We start from the raw sequence: 14,768 nt of genomic DNA, 5'->3' as shown, positions 1-14,768 counted from the left end.
CCTGATAGTCTTTCAACAGCGTGTGGGCTGCTTGTGCTACTCAGAGGCTCAAATCAGGACATTATGATCTTGTTTAAGTGTAAATGTAAATACAAGTAAAATGGGGACAAATATTTCAGTATATATTTTCCTTCTGGCATAATCTGGATGAAAACGGATACTTTTATTAATTAATCGTTTTTGTTGTATAATCGAGGCTTTGATAACCCTACCTGTAGTAAATTGTAGGGGGTGGAGCAAAACACATGTTGAATGTTCGAATTTCCTCATGTGCATGAATCAACAATGATGTCGAAACAATGTCAAACTACAAAGAACAAAATCTACCATTATCCTCACATACGAGGATTTATCTACCTGTGACAAGTTATATCATCCTCGGGTTAGGCCCTCGGGCAAAATCATTTTTCCCCGTCGATTAATCCTCATACCGATCTCACTAGAAGGCTTATATATCATTACAACGACACTAATTAAGAGATGAAAATTAAGTATTACTTAATTTGTTAAATACAGGCAAAAATCCATTTTGGGCAAAGGGAGACATTAATTGTTGAAATAATAAATTATGGTAATCAATTCAAGCTTGGTAAATATGTATTTAACTTCAACCGGATGTAGTGACACTTGGTAACTTGGTAAATACTTGAATTTATGAATTTGTGGTCTAATTAATAATAAAATGCATTAACGTTAATGAAGTTTTGCTCAGACTTTGGAGTCGCCTTTGCAAATATTCCACAGACCTAATCTATCACGTACATTATAAACATACGCCGTTTTGATGGTGCTTTCTCACTCTCGCATTTTTCTAGGTCAGTGGGACCTTGTGTGAAAAGGAGTATACCGTTTTAAAAACTTGATGTGAGGGTACCAAGGACAAAGTTGTTTCTGGTAGCTGTACAATCAGTTATGAAAAAAAAGTCATATCTGATAAATTAATCTATGGACATAAGCGGCTGTACTATATCACACCAATTGACTACGATCGTGGGAAACCGATGATTGTTGAGCGCGATCATTTTGCTGCAGGAATTATTGCTTGGGCGAGACAAAAAATATTTAAATTGTCAACTGTTTTTTAAATGAACCAAATCGAGCTCTAAATTCTGTATAGAAAAGTGTTTTGATGAAGTTTAAACGTTATTGGACTATGTGTGGGCAAAAGTGTACCAGTGTAAAAGTGTTTCCAGAAGATTTTGCTACGTACATTTTTATTTGATCTTTCATCGATACGCCACATCTAGTCTTACATCTAAACAGAGAATGGGCTATCTTAAAACTTAAAATAAACAGAGGAATGTATTCCCAAATCTTCTTGTATGAACATATCCTGCATTGGGAATGCTGAACTATAAAGACCCTAAACGGCGTTAACTAATCTTAAGGACACTCGAAAGAAACTTGACCAATAAACTATTAAATACATTTTTGTCGTCTTGGTATTAGCATTGCAGAATTGTTGTACACTGTACCTGATCCTAAATTTAACTTAATTTTACATGTATGTTTGTAACGTGTTCAAAGTTAAACACCTTTTGAACAACTGGGATGGTTAAAATTAAATTGAATTCATCTAGAAGAAATTGGAAATAGTAATACTTTTTTACCCAGTTTGCTTTCTGAATTTTGGCATACAACATGTCCGACTGCTTCTGCTTAAGCCGGTGCTTAGGGGCGTGGGCAGTGTTGCATTTCCATTACTGCTCATGAACAGACTCAATCAAACCGAGTCTGTAATTTTCACTGTTTGCCTTGTTCTCGGTGCTTCCGAGGGATCTACTTTCCAGATTTTATTCTCAAAAAAGTTTATGCAAAACCATTCAGTCAAAACAGTGTAAAAGTCTATGCAAAGTTGAATCATATCTTTTTGTTTCTTTGTGTTTAAGTGAATAAGAAACACATGTTAAAGTGGTTTTGATGCTTTTAATGATGACAAAGAATGAAAAAAAATGTTTTCACTAGGCAATCCAGCACTTTCATGTTTTCACAAAATGTAATCATTCGTGGTAATCTATTTTGCTTGTCAAACAGCCTTTGATTCAGTGTAATTTGACACTTTCTTAGTCCTTACTGCCATTTGAATCTGTGCTTGCTTCATGTCTTGTCATATTACCAATATCGTTACATTTATTATATAAGTTATCTTTGCAATAAGGTACTTTTTCTGTTAAATAAGCGGCTGTGTTTACAAATATGCGTTTCACATGCATGTATTAAAGATATCAAATGGCTATTTCTCACTAAAATGTTTTATATTTAGATATAGATATTTACTTCTAATGTATAGATTATCATCTATTGTATTTAACTTTACTTAATATATAAATTAAGTTTGCATATAGAGCAACATTCATAATTAAATGTCATTCAATAACAGTTTATAGTTAAAAACAGGCAGTTTTTATGGCAGTACTCTATCATGCTGTGTTTATACTATTTTAAACCCATGTGTAGTACTATTAATACACAAAACTTGTTAATTTTATGTTTACGTAAACTATATAAAGTAATTGTTCATGTTTTTAGATATGAAATTTGGATCTATACAGCTTTAAACAACTATGACTGGGAAACCGCTTTATGTGAGGGCTGATATAGGACATTTCCTAATTTCCAGTCGGTGTGTGCGCGGTTTATGCAGCACATTCTGTTTAGTCGTTCTGGCGTGCGGGCCAACGCGCTATAACGAAACTTAGAACGTTTTGTGTGTCGTTTTAGTGCTAGTAATAACGCGACAAAACGAATTTAACAACTGGACATAACGATACATAGAACGCAAAAGAACGAAACATTTAGTTCGTGCTGATGCCCGCGCCATCAACGAGGTTTCGTGTTGGCGCGTTGACGAGAACACTGAGACGAATTGAAATGTTTCATTGTTTCGCGTTGGCGTGTGTGGTATAAAAAGAATTTCATTTTTTCTCGTGTTGAAACATTATATTTGATCTTGGCGCTCGCGCGAACACGCCAAAATGAAATCTGTGTTAATGGCGCGCATGCCATCGCGAAATAAAATGTTATGCTCTATCGCGTTCATGTTTTGTTATGTGGCGTTGACACGCATGCAAAAACTATACACAGAACTTTCAAAGTTTCGTTATGGTGCGTTGGCGCGGGCGCACCAGAAACGTGCCATAAAAGCCGCGCACACGCCAACGTGACAGAAAGAAATGTCCTAAATCAGTCACCATAGCTTTAAGACAGCAAGTTTCATGAATAAAAGGGACCGACATCTCTTTCCAGTGACGAGGTGCTAAAATCCTCTCTCTGAATTATGTACATGCAGACTAAACCCTTCAAAAACGTATGAATATAAGACAAAATATTTCCTGCGATTTAAAAACAGTGGTCAAAGTCCCTGCAGCAGAAAGACACGTTTTACATTAAATATTGAACATAGATATCACATGTCTTGAATACGTTCAAGTTACAATATCTAACACAAAGGTCTTTCAGTATTATATAAATATAGTGTACATTTGTACAACACAAAGAAAAAAACCGGAACGCACAGGACTCGAGTAAAATAAAAATGTGCATCAAATACTAACGTCCACGCATGGTGAAATGAAACAATTATCTGATTAAATTGATCTTTTATTTGTCTCCATTAACTGCCACTGCACCAAGGATCAAAGTGCAGAGAAATGTGAATAGTAGGGAGAACCAAAAGAAAACAATATCAATAGCATCAACAGCTTCTGTCCATGTGATGTTGTCCTCCAGGTCAAGACGTTTACGAGCCTTCGGCGTCGAAACTTTTGCTGGAGTCACCGACTTTTTGCAAGTCTTACATGTGATAAAATGTGATATTTTGATAAATGTCATGTATCCTTTAGTAACAGGCTTTGTATTAGCATTCCGTGTTGCTATCCTCACCTCAGCTATGCTCAATATGACAATGAATGTGCTCAAACTGTTCATTAGCATCAGATAAACAGAGAGTAGTGACGTCTTCTGTGAGTTTTTTGGTAGTTCGTTCGCAACTATGGTTAAAAACACAGCTAATGAAAGGAACACTGTAACTGCGTAACTAGCTCTTTCTCCAGATGACACCGGCAGGAGAAACGTAAAACTGTTCAGAATGGAAAGAAACACTACAGGTAATATAGCATTTATTATATAAAAGTTTGGTCTTCGCTTCAACTTCAAAGCAAAGAAGACCGCTGCCTCATCTGTGTTAGTTTCTCTAGTAGATGTTCCGACAAGCGCCCATGCGGAATTTTCTACATATTCTTCAAGTTGTACACCTTTGTTGCCTTTGTTTAGCTCTACCTGATCAGAGCTATAACTCCAGGCCGTGAACTTTAGCTCACATGTTTGTGTGTCAAATGGAAAATAGGTGATGTCAATAGAGCATGTCGATTCTAATACCTGCGAATTCAAATTAATAAATTTATGTATTAGAAATATGCCAGTATATTGTAGAAAACAAGGCTAGGCAATATCAAATTGTACGAACGCTTAACTACCGTTCATTTTTCCAAACCAGGCGGGAAATAAACAGTGTTGAAAAACAAAACTTAAATTTTGTTTTTACAACACCTTTCTTCTGAAACGAAGGTTTTAATATCGAGACATAAAATACAAAACCTTAGCTGTCGTATGGGAGTTTGTCGTTCTGACATGTTTGTGTAATGCGCCAATATGCAAGAACGAACTGGCAGATATCAGCCAATATAATACTGCGCCCTGAGAATCGCCTTTTTAAAATTTGTTTGCGAAAGATTGTTAGGTAGAATTTATTAAAATACAAGAATACATATTTTAATCTGTCTTGCCCAATAACGGAACCTCGATAATTTATTTTGGTATATGAAAAAACCTTAAATGCTTGAATGGGTATTTCTGTTTCTTAACTTTATGAGAAATGTTTAACAGTACAAAACCTATCCTCAAACGACTCGCGCAGGATCACACTTGACCTCTCGTGTGTTCCAGGCCTGGCAAACTCCACTCCGCCCAAGTACAACATTGCAGATCAAGGCATTGTTGTAATAGCCCTGTTGTATAATAAAGCCAAAAATGTTATTCTTCCTTGTTTTCTTTCCAAGAGTAGGTAGATAGGCTTTATCTCTTTTCTACCAGATGAATGCCTCTTTTTACCTTATAATATTTATATAGTAGTAATTGCTGTCACATTTTTACTGCATAATTTTCTGTACTGATAATTTTCTTGCTTGAATAAAGGACGATGCGTGGTCTGATATACTGGACTTCTGAAAAAAAGTGTTTCTGGACAGCGTGCATGAATTTGGCAATATTAAATAAAGACAGTACTTCTGTTTGCTATAAACCAGACAAGCTTTAATCCAGGAACTGTATTCATCAACTGTTTTTAGTATATCAGATATTTGTTATGGCTAATATACATTTAGCCATAACTTAAAATCTAAATGTATTTTCTTGCTGTAAGCTTTTATTGAAACGTAGCAATTTTGTGAGGAAACAATGTCAAACTATTTGCGCCTAAAAGTTTCAAATACTCTCTCTTTTAAACGTACAATAATTCTGCGTTTTGTTTTTTAGTTGAACGAATATATTGTGTAAAGATAATTTAATCGTATATTTGCATTCGTCTTCTTTCTATGACAACGTGCATTGACTTATCGAATATGTGTCTCCGAAATACTCTACAGTTTCGGATAAGATTTTTGCCGATTTTGTTTTACGGTTTAGCAGTATATCACAAAACAACAGATTTGTTTTAGTAAATGAACAGCATCTTGACACACAACTTATCTGTCCAATACATGTTTTACTGTTTTGTCCCACAGAGTTGGATACTTAAAATATTTTTAATGAATTGTTCCCCTTTAAATAAGAATGCCATTTGTAATGAAATAAATGTAAACAATTGTCAAAAACGATGTTTTACCTAGTTATGTAAAGTTTAAACACTCGCACGATGTTGCAAATGCATCAAAACATAGACACGTAACAGCTTTTAAAAAATGGTGAGTTTTTAAAGCCGCTGAACTGTCCGGAAGTGTGGCCCCTTCATGCAGTCCCTTTCCGGAATTCAATATATATATCAGTAAATTGACAATGATTTTGTAGAATAATATAAATGTTTTATACGCTGTTAAATTTTCATGTAAAACAATGCTTCTCTTTCTATGATTTGATGACGTTCGAACTTTTTTCTCCGAAACATGGACCTATTCCTTAAATTGTGTAGAATCAATTCTTGATACACCGGTAACTAAATAACCAAGGATGATAATGACAATTTAAAAAGTATAAAATTGATGTATGCATTATAAAATTTTGTTTGATATGTATATGTAAGCGATTCCGATTTCCCCCTAAAAATAAAGAAATGTTTGCAAATAAATGTCATGTATTCATTAGATTATTTACAACACTATCCATTAGATTGTTTGCAACACTATCCATTTGATTATTTGCAACACCATCCATTGGATTGTTTGCAACACTATCCATTATTGATTTCTCGAGTTTACTTTTGCCTCCAGGCATGTTCAAAACATCTAATTATCGACATGTAATGTTATAGGCGATAAGATTTATACATGACAATGGGTATATTGAAATTGTCTAGCCGGGTGCTATATGCATGGAACTGAAAAGGAAAGATTGTTTTCATTGTAGTTATAACAATATCTTTGTAATACAGTTCCGCTCAAGCCAGATTTAGGGGGCGTGAGGTGTCTTGTACTTTCCATTACCTCTCATGAACAGACACAATCAAACCGAGTTTGCTATTTTTTTGCTTGGTTACATTCTGTGCTTCCAAAGGATCTTCTTATAGATTTTATTGGGAAGACCAAAACAAAAAGTTTAGGGTTTGTGAATTTATTTAGGGTAGGTCGGTCAACCGGAAACAGACATATATGTTTTTATCTTAAGGTTTAGAAAATGACGTCGTTTCAAGTAAAGAATACGTTGGTCGAACTAAATATGTTTATAACTGTAAGAAAAAGGAGAAAGTTGGATGTTTCAGCAGAAAAGGCTAGCGTTTGATTAAAAGAACCTTACATGCGAGTCTCTCCTTAAACCCCCATCACACCAAGCTCGTTTTCAGTACGTTCTAAAAAATGTAGCCGAACGGGCTCAAACTGGGTGGCAACGGAACAGACGTAGTAGCGACGTTCTACAGTCTGTCTAAGAACTTTATGGACTGGCTCGAACGGGGTTGAACGGGAATGGTGCTCCAGAACTTTGAGCCTACTCAAAAATTTCTGGCGATCATTCCGTCCTGCAGTTAGACGGACTGACAACGTACTTAAAACGAGATGGACGTACTAAGAACTGAACCGCCGTACTTCGATCGTACTAGAGACGTGGTATGACGTTATGCGATCGGGGGTCAATTTAAGTACGTGTGCACACCGACAGGATCCATTTGTAGCTCGTTTAACCCGTTCACAGAAAGACTTAACTCGACCACATTACATCCTTAGTGCGTCGTTATTCCGTCTGAATACTATAAAAATAAAATACTAAGTTTGCAATACGTTTCAAAACAGTTCTAAGAGTTTACAATAATTCTCAGTACGCTCCGCACGTTTTTAATACGTTTAGTACGTTTATTCACAGTTCTTAGTACGTCCATCCCGTCTGCAGTACAATTACACAAGTTAGGGTATAAATACATGCCGTTGTCGTACAGGTTCAAGATTTGGGCACAAGGTTTAGCCAAGTTTATGCCTTTTGGTATCTGACTCTGTCCTCCTTCATCCTCGGACTTATAGACAGAGTCGTCGTCAGGTGCAGGGAATATATTACAACACTCATCCTCTCGACTTTCACGTTCAGGGCTGACTCAGGAGACTATCGGCATTGGTCTTTTACTGCTTTAACACTTTACATCCTGTATCTGTTTGGCTTCACTTATCTTTGGAGTCATATTGATACTTGCCTATTGATGTAGATTTTTTGTGTCTTGAGAGGTTGAAAAGACAAACGATAATGAGAACTAGGCGAAACGTGATGGCTTTTAATAGCCATCGGGCCAGAACGTGATTGCAATTTACGTTCTGAACGTACTAGGGAGAGATGAGGACGTAACCAGAACGAGTTAAACTGCCTGTGAACGAGTTGGTCGAGTTAACAACTAGTTAGAACGTATTTCGACGTTCTCGGAACGAAGTAGGACTAGTTACAAACTTCTTTAATCTGACTACAGACGGACTTGGACTGCCTACAAACGGTGTTCACATGAGGTGAACGGGCATTTTTTCCGAACTGAACTTACTATAAACGTACTTCAGACGGGATAAAGACGCAATGGTCGTATCGAGAACTGTTTAAGAACTAACTATGATCGCGTTATGGATATTTTCCGGCCAAATTTCAAACGTTCTAGGCAGATCGCAGCCCGTTTTACAATATTTTAGGACTGGTTGGGACGTTTTGAGAACTAGTTTGGTGTGATGGGGGCTTTACTGAATTTATTAAATACTGTACGTTGAATTAAAATAATACTCGATAAGAGTTTCATATTTCATTCTTTTATTGAATTCGTTTGATAAAATTCAAAATGAAAAGGCACTCATATATGATACCGTTTGTATATATTGCTTTAGTAGACATTTGCCTGCGTCGAGATTTGATTAGAGTGTGCACTTTTGCATTGTTTCTGAACTATAGTCAAGCATGTTGTATATTTATTATAAAGATTTTGAACTTACGAGTATGTCATATATTCATTTGTATTTACCTGATACGGATTCCATCTGACATCTCCAGCACTTGATACATATGCGTTTAAATACGTGGCACCTAGACCGGTAAAAGATTTAAATGTGTTTCTCAATGAAATATCTGGCTTCCATATATCGTCTTGAGGCTGAAAGAAAAATTTAAAAGTGATATTCAAACTAAACGAACAGACATTATTTAAGAAATAATAAATCTGTTCCTATATTTTATCAGTTAATAATATATGGGTAGGAGTTAGGATGTGTAATAATTAAATCACGAGTGCGTAGCGAGTGATTTAATCATTCGCATCCGAACGACTGCCCATATTTTATTAACTGATGAAATAATTGGAACATGTTTATTATTTGGATTCTTCTAACAACGCAAATTATTCGCATTTTACAGTACTACATTTCCTGCGTAATACGTCATTCGGGTCATACACTGTTACAATTTACCCCCATGGTTAAAAGGTGTTGCATAGCCGATAGCCAACGGAACGTTTAGATATTTGTTTCTTTTTTATCAGAATTTTGAGAAGAATGTATAACCAGTTGTCTAACAGCTCGCAAACTATTTATGAACAGAATCATCATTTTTTGTTATTTCATCCAGTGTTTGTATGACGTCACATCATTATGGCGTCATACATTAAGTCATACTCTTATGACGTTACTGCTGAATCATAACTGAGTTAATTCGCTCCTAGAGATCAAAACGTGTTTTACAGCCCTGCACATAAGTTAGTACGGCTTTTTGTCATAATTTTGTTTTTGTAATGTTGTTTTAAACCGTTTGGACCTGGAATAATTCGTATGTAATGGAGCAGAAGTAGAATATTTTATGTTACAACCGTAGGGGGTTAAATGTATCAGCTAATCATATTTTATCGAAAATTCATATATAGCTTGTTTGCTATATCTTTATATAGCAATTAATGTGAGTCGTGTTGGAATTAAACTTCTCAGATATCAATATAATGCTAGTACCGAGGACGAATATATAATAGTTTACAGTCATGCCGTCATACTGCGACTGAAAGCTTTTGATGATAGGGGAAGACCCCAGGTGCCTCTCCGAGCATTGAGACACGGGCTGGCACTGTGGCTAAACGTAAGTCAGCTTGGTGGCTTTGGAACATGATTGAAATTCTGTAGTACGTTTGGGTTTTCAGACCCATGACGGTGGCGGGCAAGTGATTCGAAAATGGGATTCCATGCTCATGCGTCTTTGTAAAAATATTTAAGATGATATCTGTGATGCAAGGAAATCAAATTGAGGTCTCAAAGATGGCAGCAAAGACGATCGCCAAATGTTGCAATCTATTTACAGTCAGTACATGATAATGCGTTTCACTATACATTGCATGTAACTGGTAGACATCAATTGTCCATCATGTAAACATAGATATGAACGTTACTTACAATGAAAAGTTCACTAATGTTGTTATGGTCAGAGGAATTCCATGTTAAATACTCATCTGTCCAGCTACATTCAAGAAATCCAGAGATCTTTAAACTTTCATCTTGTTCGTCGAACGCAATGACCGCTATGAAAATAAACATTTCAAACAAACATAATCATACACGATCAAACGTTCACTTACCTGATAATTTGTGTTTTGCTCTAAATCATATATAATTAAGTATGTAACACACTTCCAAAGCAGTTACTTTTATATTTGTTTAAATACACCAGACCAGAAAGCAAATACCAACAATGCTGACACCGGTAACCACGCTATACCACAACTCATCGTAAACCTAACTAAATGAAATACTAAAGTCCTCGTGACTTCAGTGACGTTTACACAAATGTAAAATGTAACAGGGCTTGTTTCTGTATTTATGTCCATTTGAACTATATCCGCAAAGCATAATCTGGCTGCTAAAGGCAGGTGGCTGCATAAGAGAGGTTAAAATTAGAACAAAATGTCAATTTTGGAAGTTACTTGACTGGCTGCTCAATACAAGTGGCTGCTTAATAGAGGTGACCGCTCGGGCAGGTTCAACTGTATTGGAAAATTTCTGCTTTCTGTGTGAAACTGTGCTCTATATTAGGAATAGTGCATTTTTAAGATTCCTCTCCGAATATCATAGAAATAAAAAGGTAACTATTTCGACGTAGTCATGATACAGATAAAACAGATAAGTAGAATATATCAAAATTATTCTCTTATTCTCTGTTAAGGGGTTATAATGCTTTTGTTTGTTATGTGACTGCACGGACATAAAATATACTAAGTTCTTGTTAAATCTTATATGCGACAAATGTTTTCTCATACATTTTGTCACAATGATTGAATATTAATTAATTTAGTACAAAGTATTATTGAATCCATTGTTTTTATGACCTCCCTTTTAGGCTCCAACAGTATACGTTCATGCACATTATTCAAGTAGTGGTTTTCTTACCACATAGGTATGCATAATATAACATTTATTTGGATAGCTGCTTTTCTTGTTTTAATATTATGGAACTTTACACTAGAATGACTTTAGAATTGAACGGGTGTAAAGAAAGTTCTTTCCTATTAGAAAAGTAAATCAGTGTATGACTAAAGGAGCTGGACCCGTAATGACAATCAGCAATGTACACGCGATTATGTATTCTACGTATTGGGATTTCGGAACTGAAATTTTCTTTATATAACAACTGGAAAATGCCAAAATCACTTACGGAGAATACGCAGCCGAACGCAAAATGCTGAAAATCACTATGGACCCACCACCTAAATAAATGTAGCAAGTACATGGAAATGAAAACATGCAAAGTCTTTCCCTCATGTATAATCATGATATGTTGATATATAGCTGGTACAGTAACTTTGTTTATTTCAGGTTTTCCTTTTGGGGGAAATCGAGTTTATTTTGATATTTCATACATTAAATTCAGAACGGTAAACTTTGGAAAATAAACAAACGTTGCATCGTTAACTGATCATATCACTTTATGTCAGATCCTTAATAAATGTGATTAACAAATTTCAAATACTATGCTGCAAAACAAACCATCTAAAGTTTAGATATGTTGCAGCACATTTGTATTGTCAAGAATGCAAGTGGTCAAGTCCTAAGCAATTTGGTGAAAAGTTCCATTTCATTCAGTATTCATTTGATCACGTTCATGGAAAAAACACATATCATGATCATAGGTAATTATTCGGTGAAAAGTGCCATTTCATTCAACCAACATTCTTCTTACCGCGTACATGAATAAAAATCGTACCATAATCATGGGAAGTCCTTCGTTTAAGGTCATGGACCCGTTACGGAAATCGGTCATGAATTCTCCTGCTATTATAGAATATGGCCGAAAGATTCCGAAATCGCATCGGAGGATACGTAATCGCAGGGAAATAGCCGATTGTCATTTCTGGTCCACTGTCTTATAAGTTCCTTCATACAATGTTGCATGTACATTCATCTGATCACGTACATGTATAAATTCCCTACCATGATCACGGGTTGCTCCTTGGTGGTAAGGACTATTTTTTATTGTATTTTATCTCTCAGCAAAAATGTATATCTGTTTGTTTGCTTTAACGGAATCAACTTTCTATTCAAACTAATAAATATTGCTCGAAATTTATGGAGGATATATGAAAATATATAGGTAGATAAAACTAGATTGTAAAACTATCAACCGTTTAATTATATATGATACACACTGTTAAAATATATTATACATTACGATAAATAATATAAACTGAAAGTTTTAAAGTAATAACAAAACTTAACAAAGTATTTACTAGGAAACAATATTTAGTGCGTCTAAGTATTCAACCTAATTAAGATCCGGTCAGAAAAAAAAGCAAGGTTATAGGCCTTGAATATTTTGAAATGTCCTGTTGGAACTCCATGCTGTGTGTATCAAAGAAAGTATACATTTCAAAGACGTCCAGTTTTACAGATTTGAAGTTGTGCACCGGCAGATTTGAAACTGGATTCAATCAATAGGACGAAATCATTGGTTATTTTTGTTTTTGACAAAATGGCATCTTTGGTTACGAAGCATTTGCTATTAAAGAATTGGAATGGTCACCATATCTTAAGAGTAACAAAGGTTGTGCCACATGGTTTTTGTACTGAATGAAGTCTTTTACATAGAGCAGTTGAAACAGATATCATTTTTATAATGCAAAGTGGTATTATCTTGAAACGCGATAGTAATTAAGTAAAAATAACTTTATATTTGAAAAACAATACCATGCTTGATACTATTAGGTTATTTAACATTGTTCTGTACAATACGGTGATATATTTGGACGAGTACCCAGCTGAGAAAACCATATTGGACGAGCCGCTAGGCGAGTTCAATATGGTTTTCTCAGCTGGGTACGAGTCCAAATATATCTCGTATTGTACAGTACAATGTTAAATAACCTTTTTATTCTATATCTATTTTATCTTACTATAATAATAGTTTAAATTAAAAATGTTTCACTGAATATTGTATTCCTGCCTTTTCTAGTTTTTCCCAGCTTGGTATGAGTGCAAATATATATTATACAGAACAATGTTAGACCTTAAATAACCTTTTCATTCTATATTTATTTCACTTCATACGTAATATACGTAATTCACTGAATGTTGTTTTTTTCTGCGTATCATCATTAAAAAAGTATATGGTGCAACCTCTCTACAACAGCCATTTGGCGATTTGGGTGGTAATAATACTTGGCTGAGATATTATGCCCACAAACATTGTCAGCAAGTTTGGTGAAGATCGGATGAAAACTGTTCGACTTAAAAGAGCGGACAAGGCTAAATTCCCCGTTTTTCGAGTAATTCAAGGACTATAATCAAAGAGTGCCTGGTACAATTTGGCTGGTTATCGAAGCTGGCCGAGATGTAATGCCAACAAACATTCTCAGCAAGTTTGGTGAAGAGCCGACGAAAACTGAATTATAGAGCAGACATGTTTTGGATGCTGACCGCCGGCTGCCATTTATAATCTTCTCCATTTTGTTTCTTAACCGTTAAACAAAAAATACAGAGGTAGCTATTCAGATAGTCAGGGCTGATACCAATTTCTAGGTTTCGTCCGGAACGGCTTCTTTTAGCGACTTTTCAAATATTCCAACATCTGATGGTCCTTTTTACTGTATTTTTAAGTTTTTGATTATTAACGAACGTTTTAATATCTAAATCAGATAGCATTGTTATCTCTTGAATCGTTTTTGTGTGTTGTAAACAAAAAACAACAACCCAAATTAAATCCAGATTTCAAGATGCATAATCAAACTCTGTACACAGAGCGCCAACTTCATCCGATTTGCATTCGGAACATTTTCACGCGTTTCGGGCTTTATCGTATGTTTAACATGGGACTGTTGAACCGTCCAAATATAGAAAATACAGGATTTTTTGTACGCGCGTGCGTCCAAATACAGAAAATACGGGATTTTTGTACGCACGTGCATCCAAATACCGTAATATATTGTACGGTCACGTGTTGCAAATGAACGTTCGCGATTGGATAGATAAAATAGGTATAGAATAAATGAAAAATATACCCGCCTCCCAAGCAGTCAAAATTGAGAGAAAATAACTGAAAATTTCCGCTCGCTTTCTTCACCTTTTTAAAAAAATATTTTCCGAAGAACATTAAACAAATATTAAGTAGACTTTAAAAATATACTTACAGTTTAGGAAGAAGTCCACATTGATATCAACTGCTTGCGACTGGTCTGTCAGTGGTCGAACTTTTTTGTTGTAACCCTCAGTTGTAAACAGGTAAGTCAACAAGGAATTCACGTCTTTCCCACTTTGACAAAACACGTTCGTCGGAAAGAGCGCGGATAAAAGTACAAAACGTAGAAGCGCAGCGTTAGTGTCCATATTTGGTACGTTAATGTTACAATATTATTGCTCTAGCGTTTCTATTGCGCGCCAACGCACAATCCGAATATAGACGTGGGCTTTAACAAAGAATTTCCTAAAATACCCAAAAGTGTTAGCAGCATAAATAAGATAAATTATTTAAACGATAATTATAGTCGGCAAGGGAAAAAAAGATATGTCCCCGACTAAATGTTTGTATTCGTGCTGGAGCTAGTGATTATTTGAGTGAATTTACTGACAACCATTAAA

At 35.3% G+C, this 14,768-nt stretch overlaps 1 protein-coding gene across 1 annotated transcript; it reads right to left on the bottom strand.

Annotated features, from left to right (window-relative positions):
• Positions 1–3,511: 3,511 nt before the first annotated feature.
• Positions 3,512–14,516, bottom strand: LOC123566398 (acetylcholine receptor subunit delta-like). Its single transcript, XM_045360441.2, has 4 exons — positions 14,321–14,516; positions 10,098–10,222; positions 8,690–8,818; positions 3,512–4,377 (listed from the first exon to the last, which is right to left on the bottom strand). Exons 1-4 carry the CDS (start codon positions 14,514–14,516, stop codon positions 3,601–3,603), a joined length of 1,227 nt encoding a protein of 408 aa, XP_045216376.2. The 3' UTR covers positions 3,512–3,600.
• Between the last annotated feature and the right edge of the window lie 252 nt (positions 14,517–14,768).

This window comes from Mercenaria mercenaria, chromosome 6 (genome assembly GCF_021730395.1).
Source record: "Mercenaria mercenaria strain notata chromosome 6, MADL_Memer_1, whole genome shotgun sequence".
Taxonomy (NCBI): domain Eukaryota; kingdom Metazoa; phylum Mollusca; class Bivalvia; order Venerida; family Veneridae; genus Mercenaria; species Mercenaria mercenaria.
Note: the sequence above shows the minus strand (reverse complement) of the source record. Positions and strands in the feature narration are given on the sequence as shown.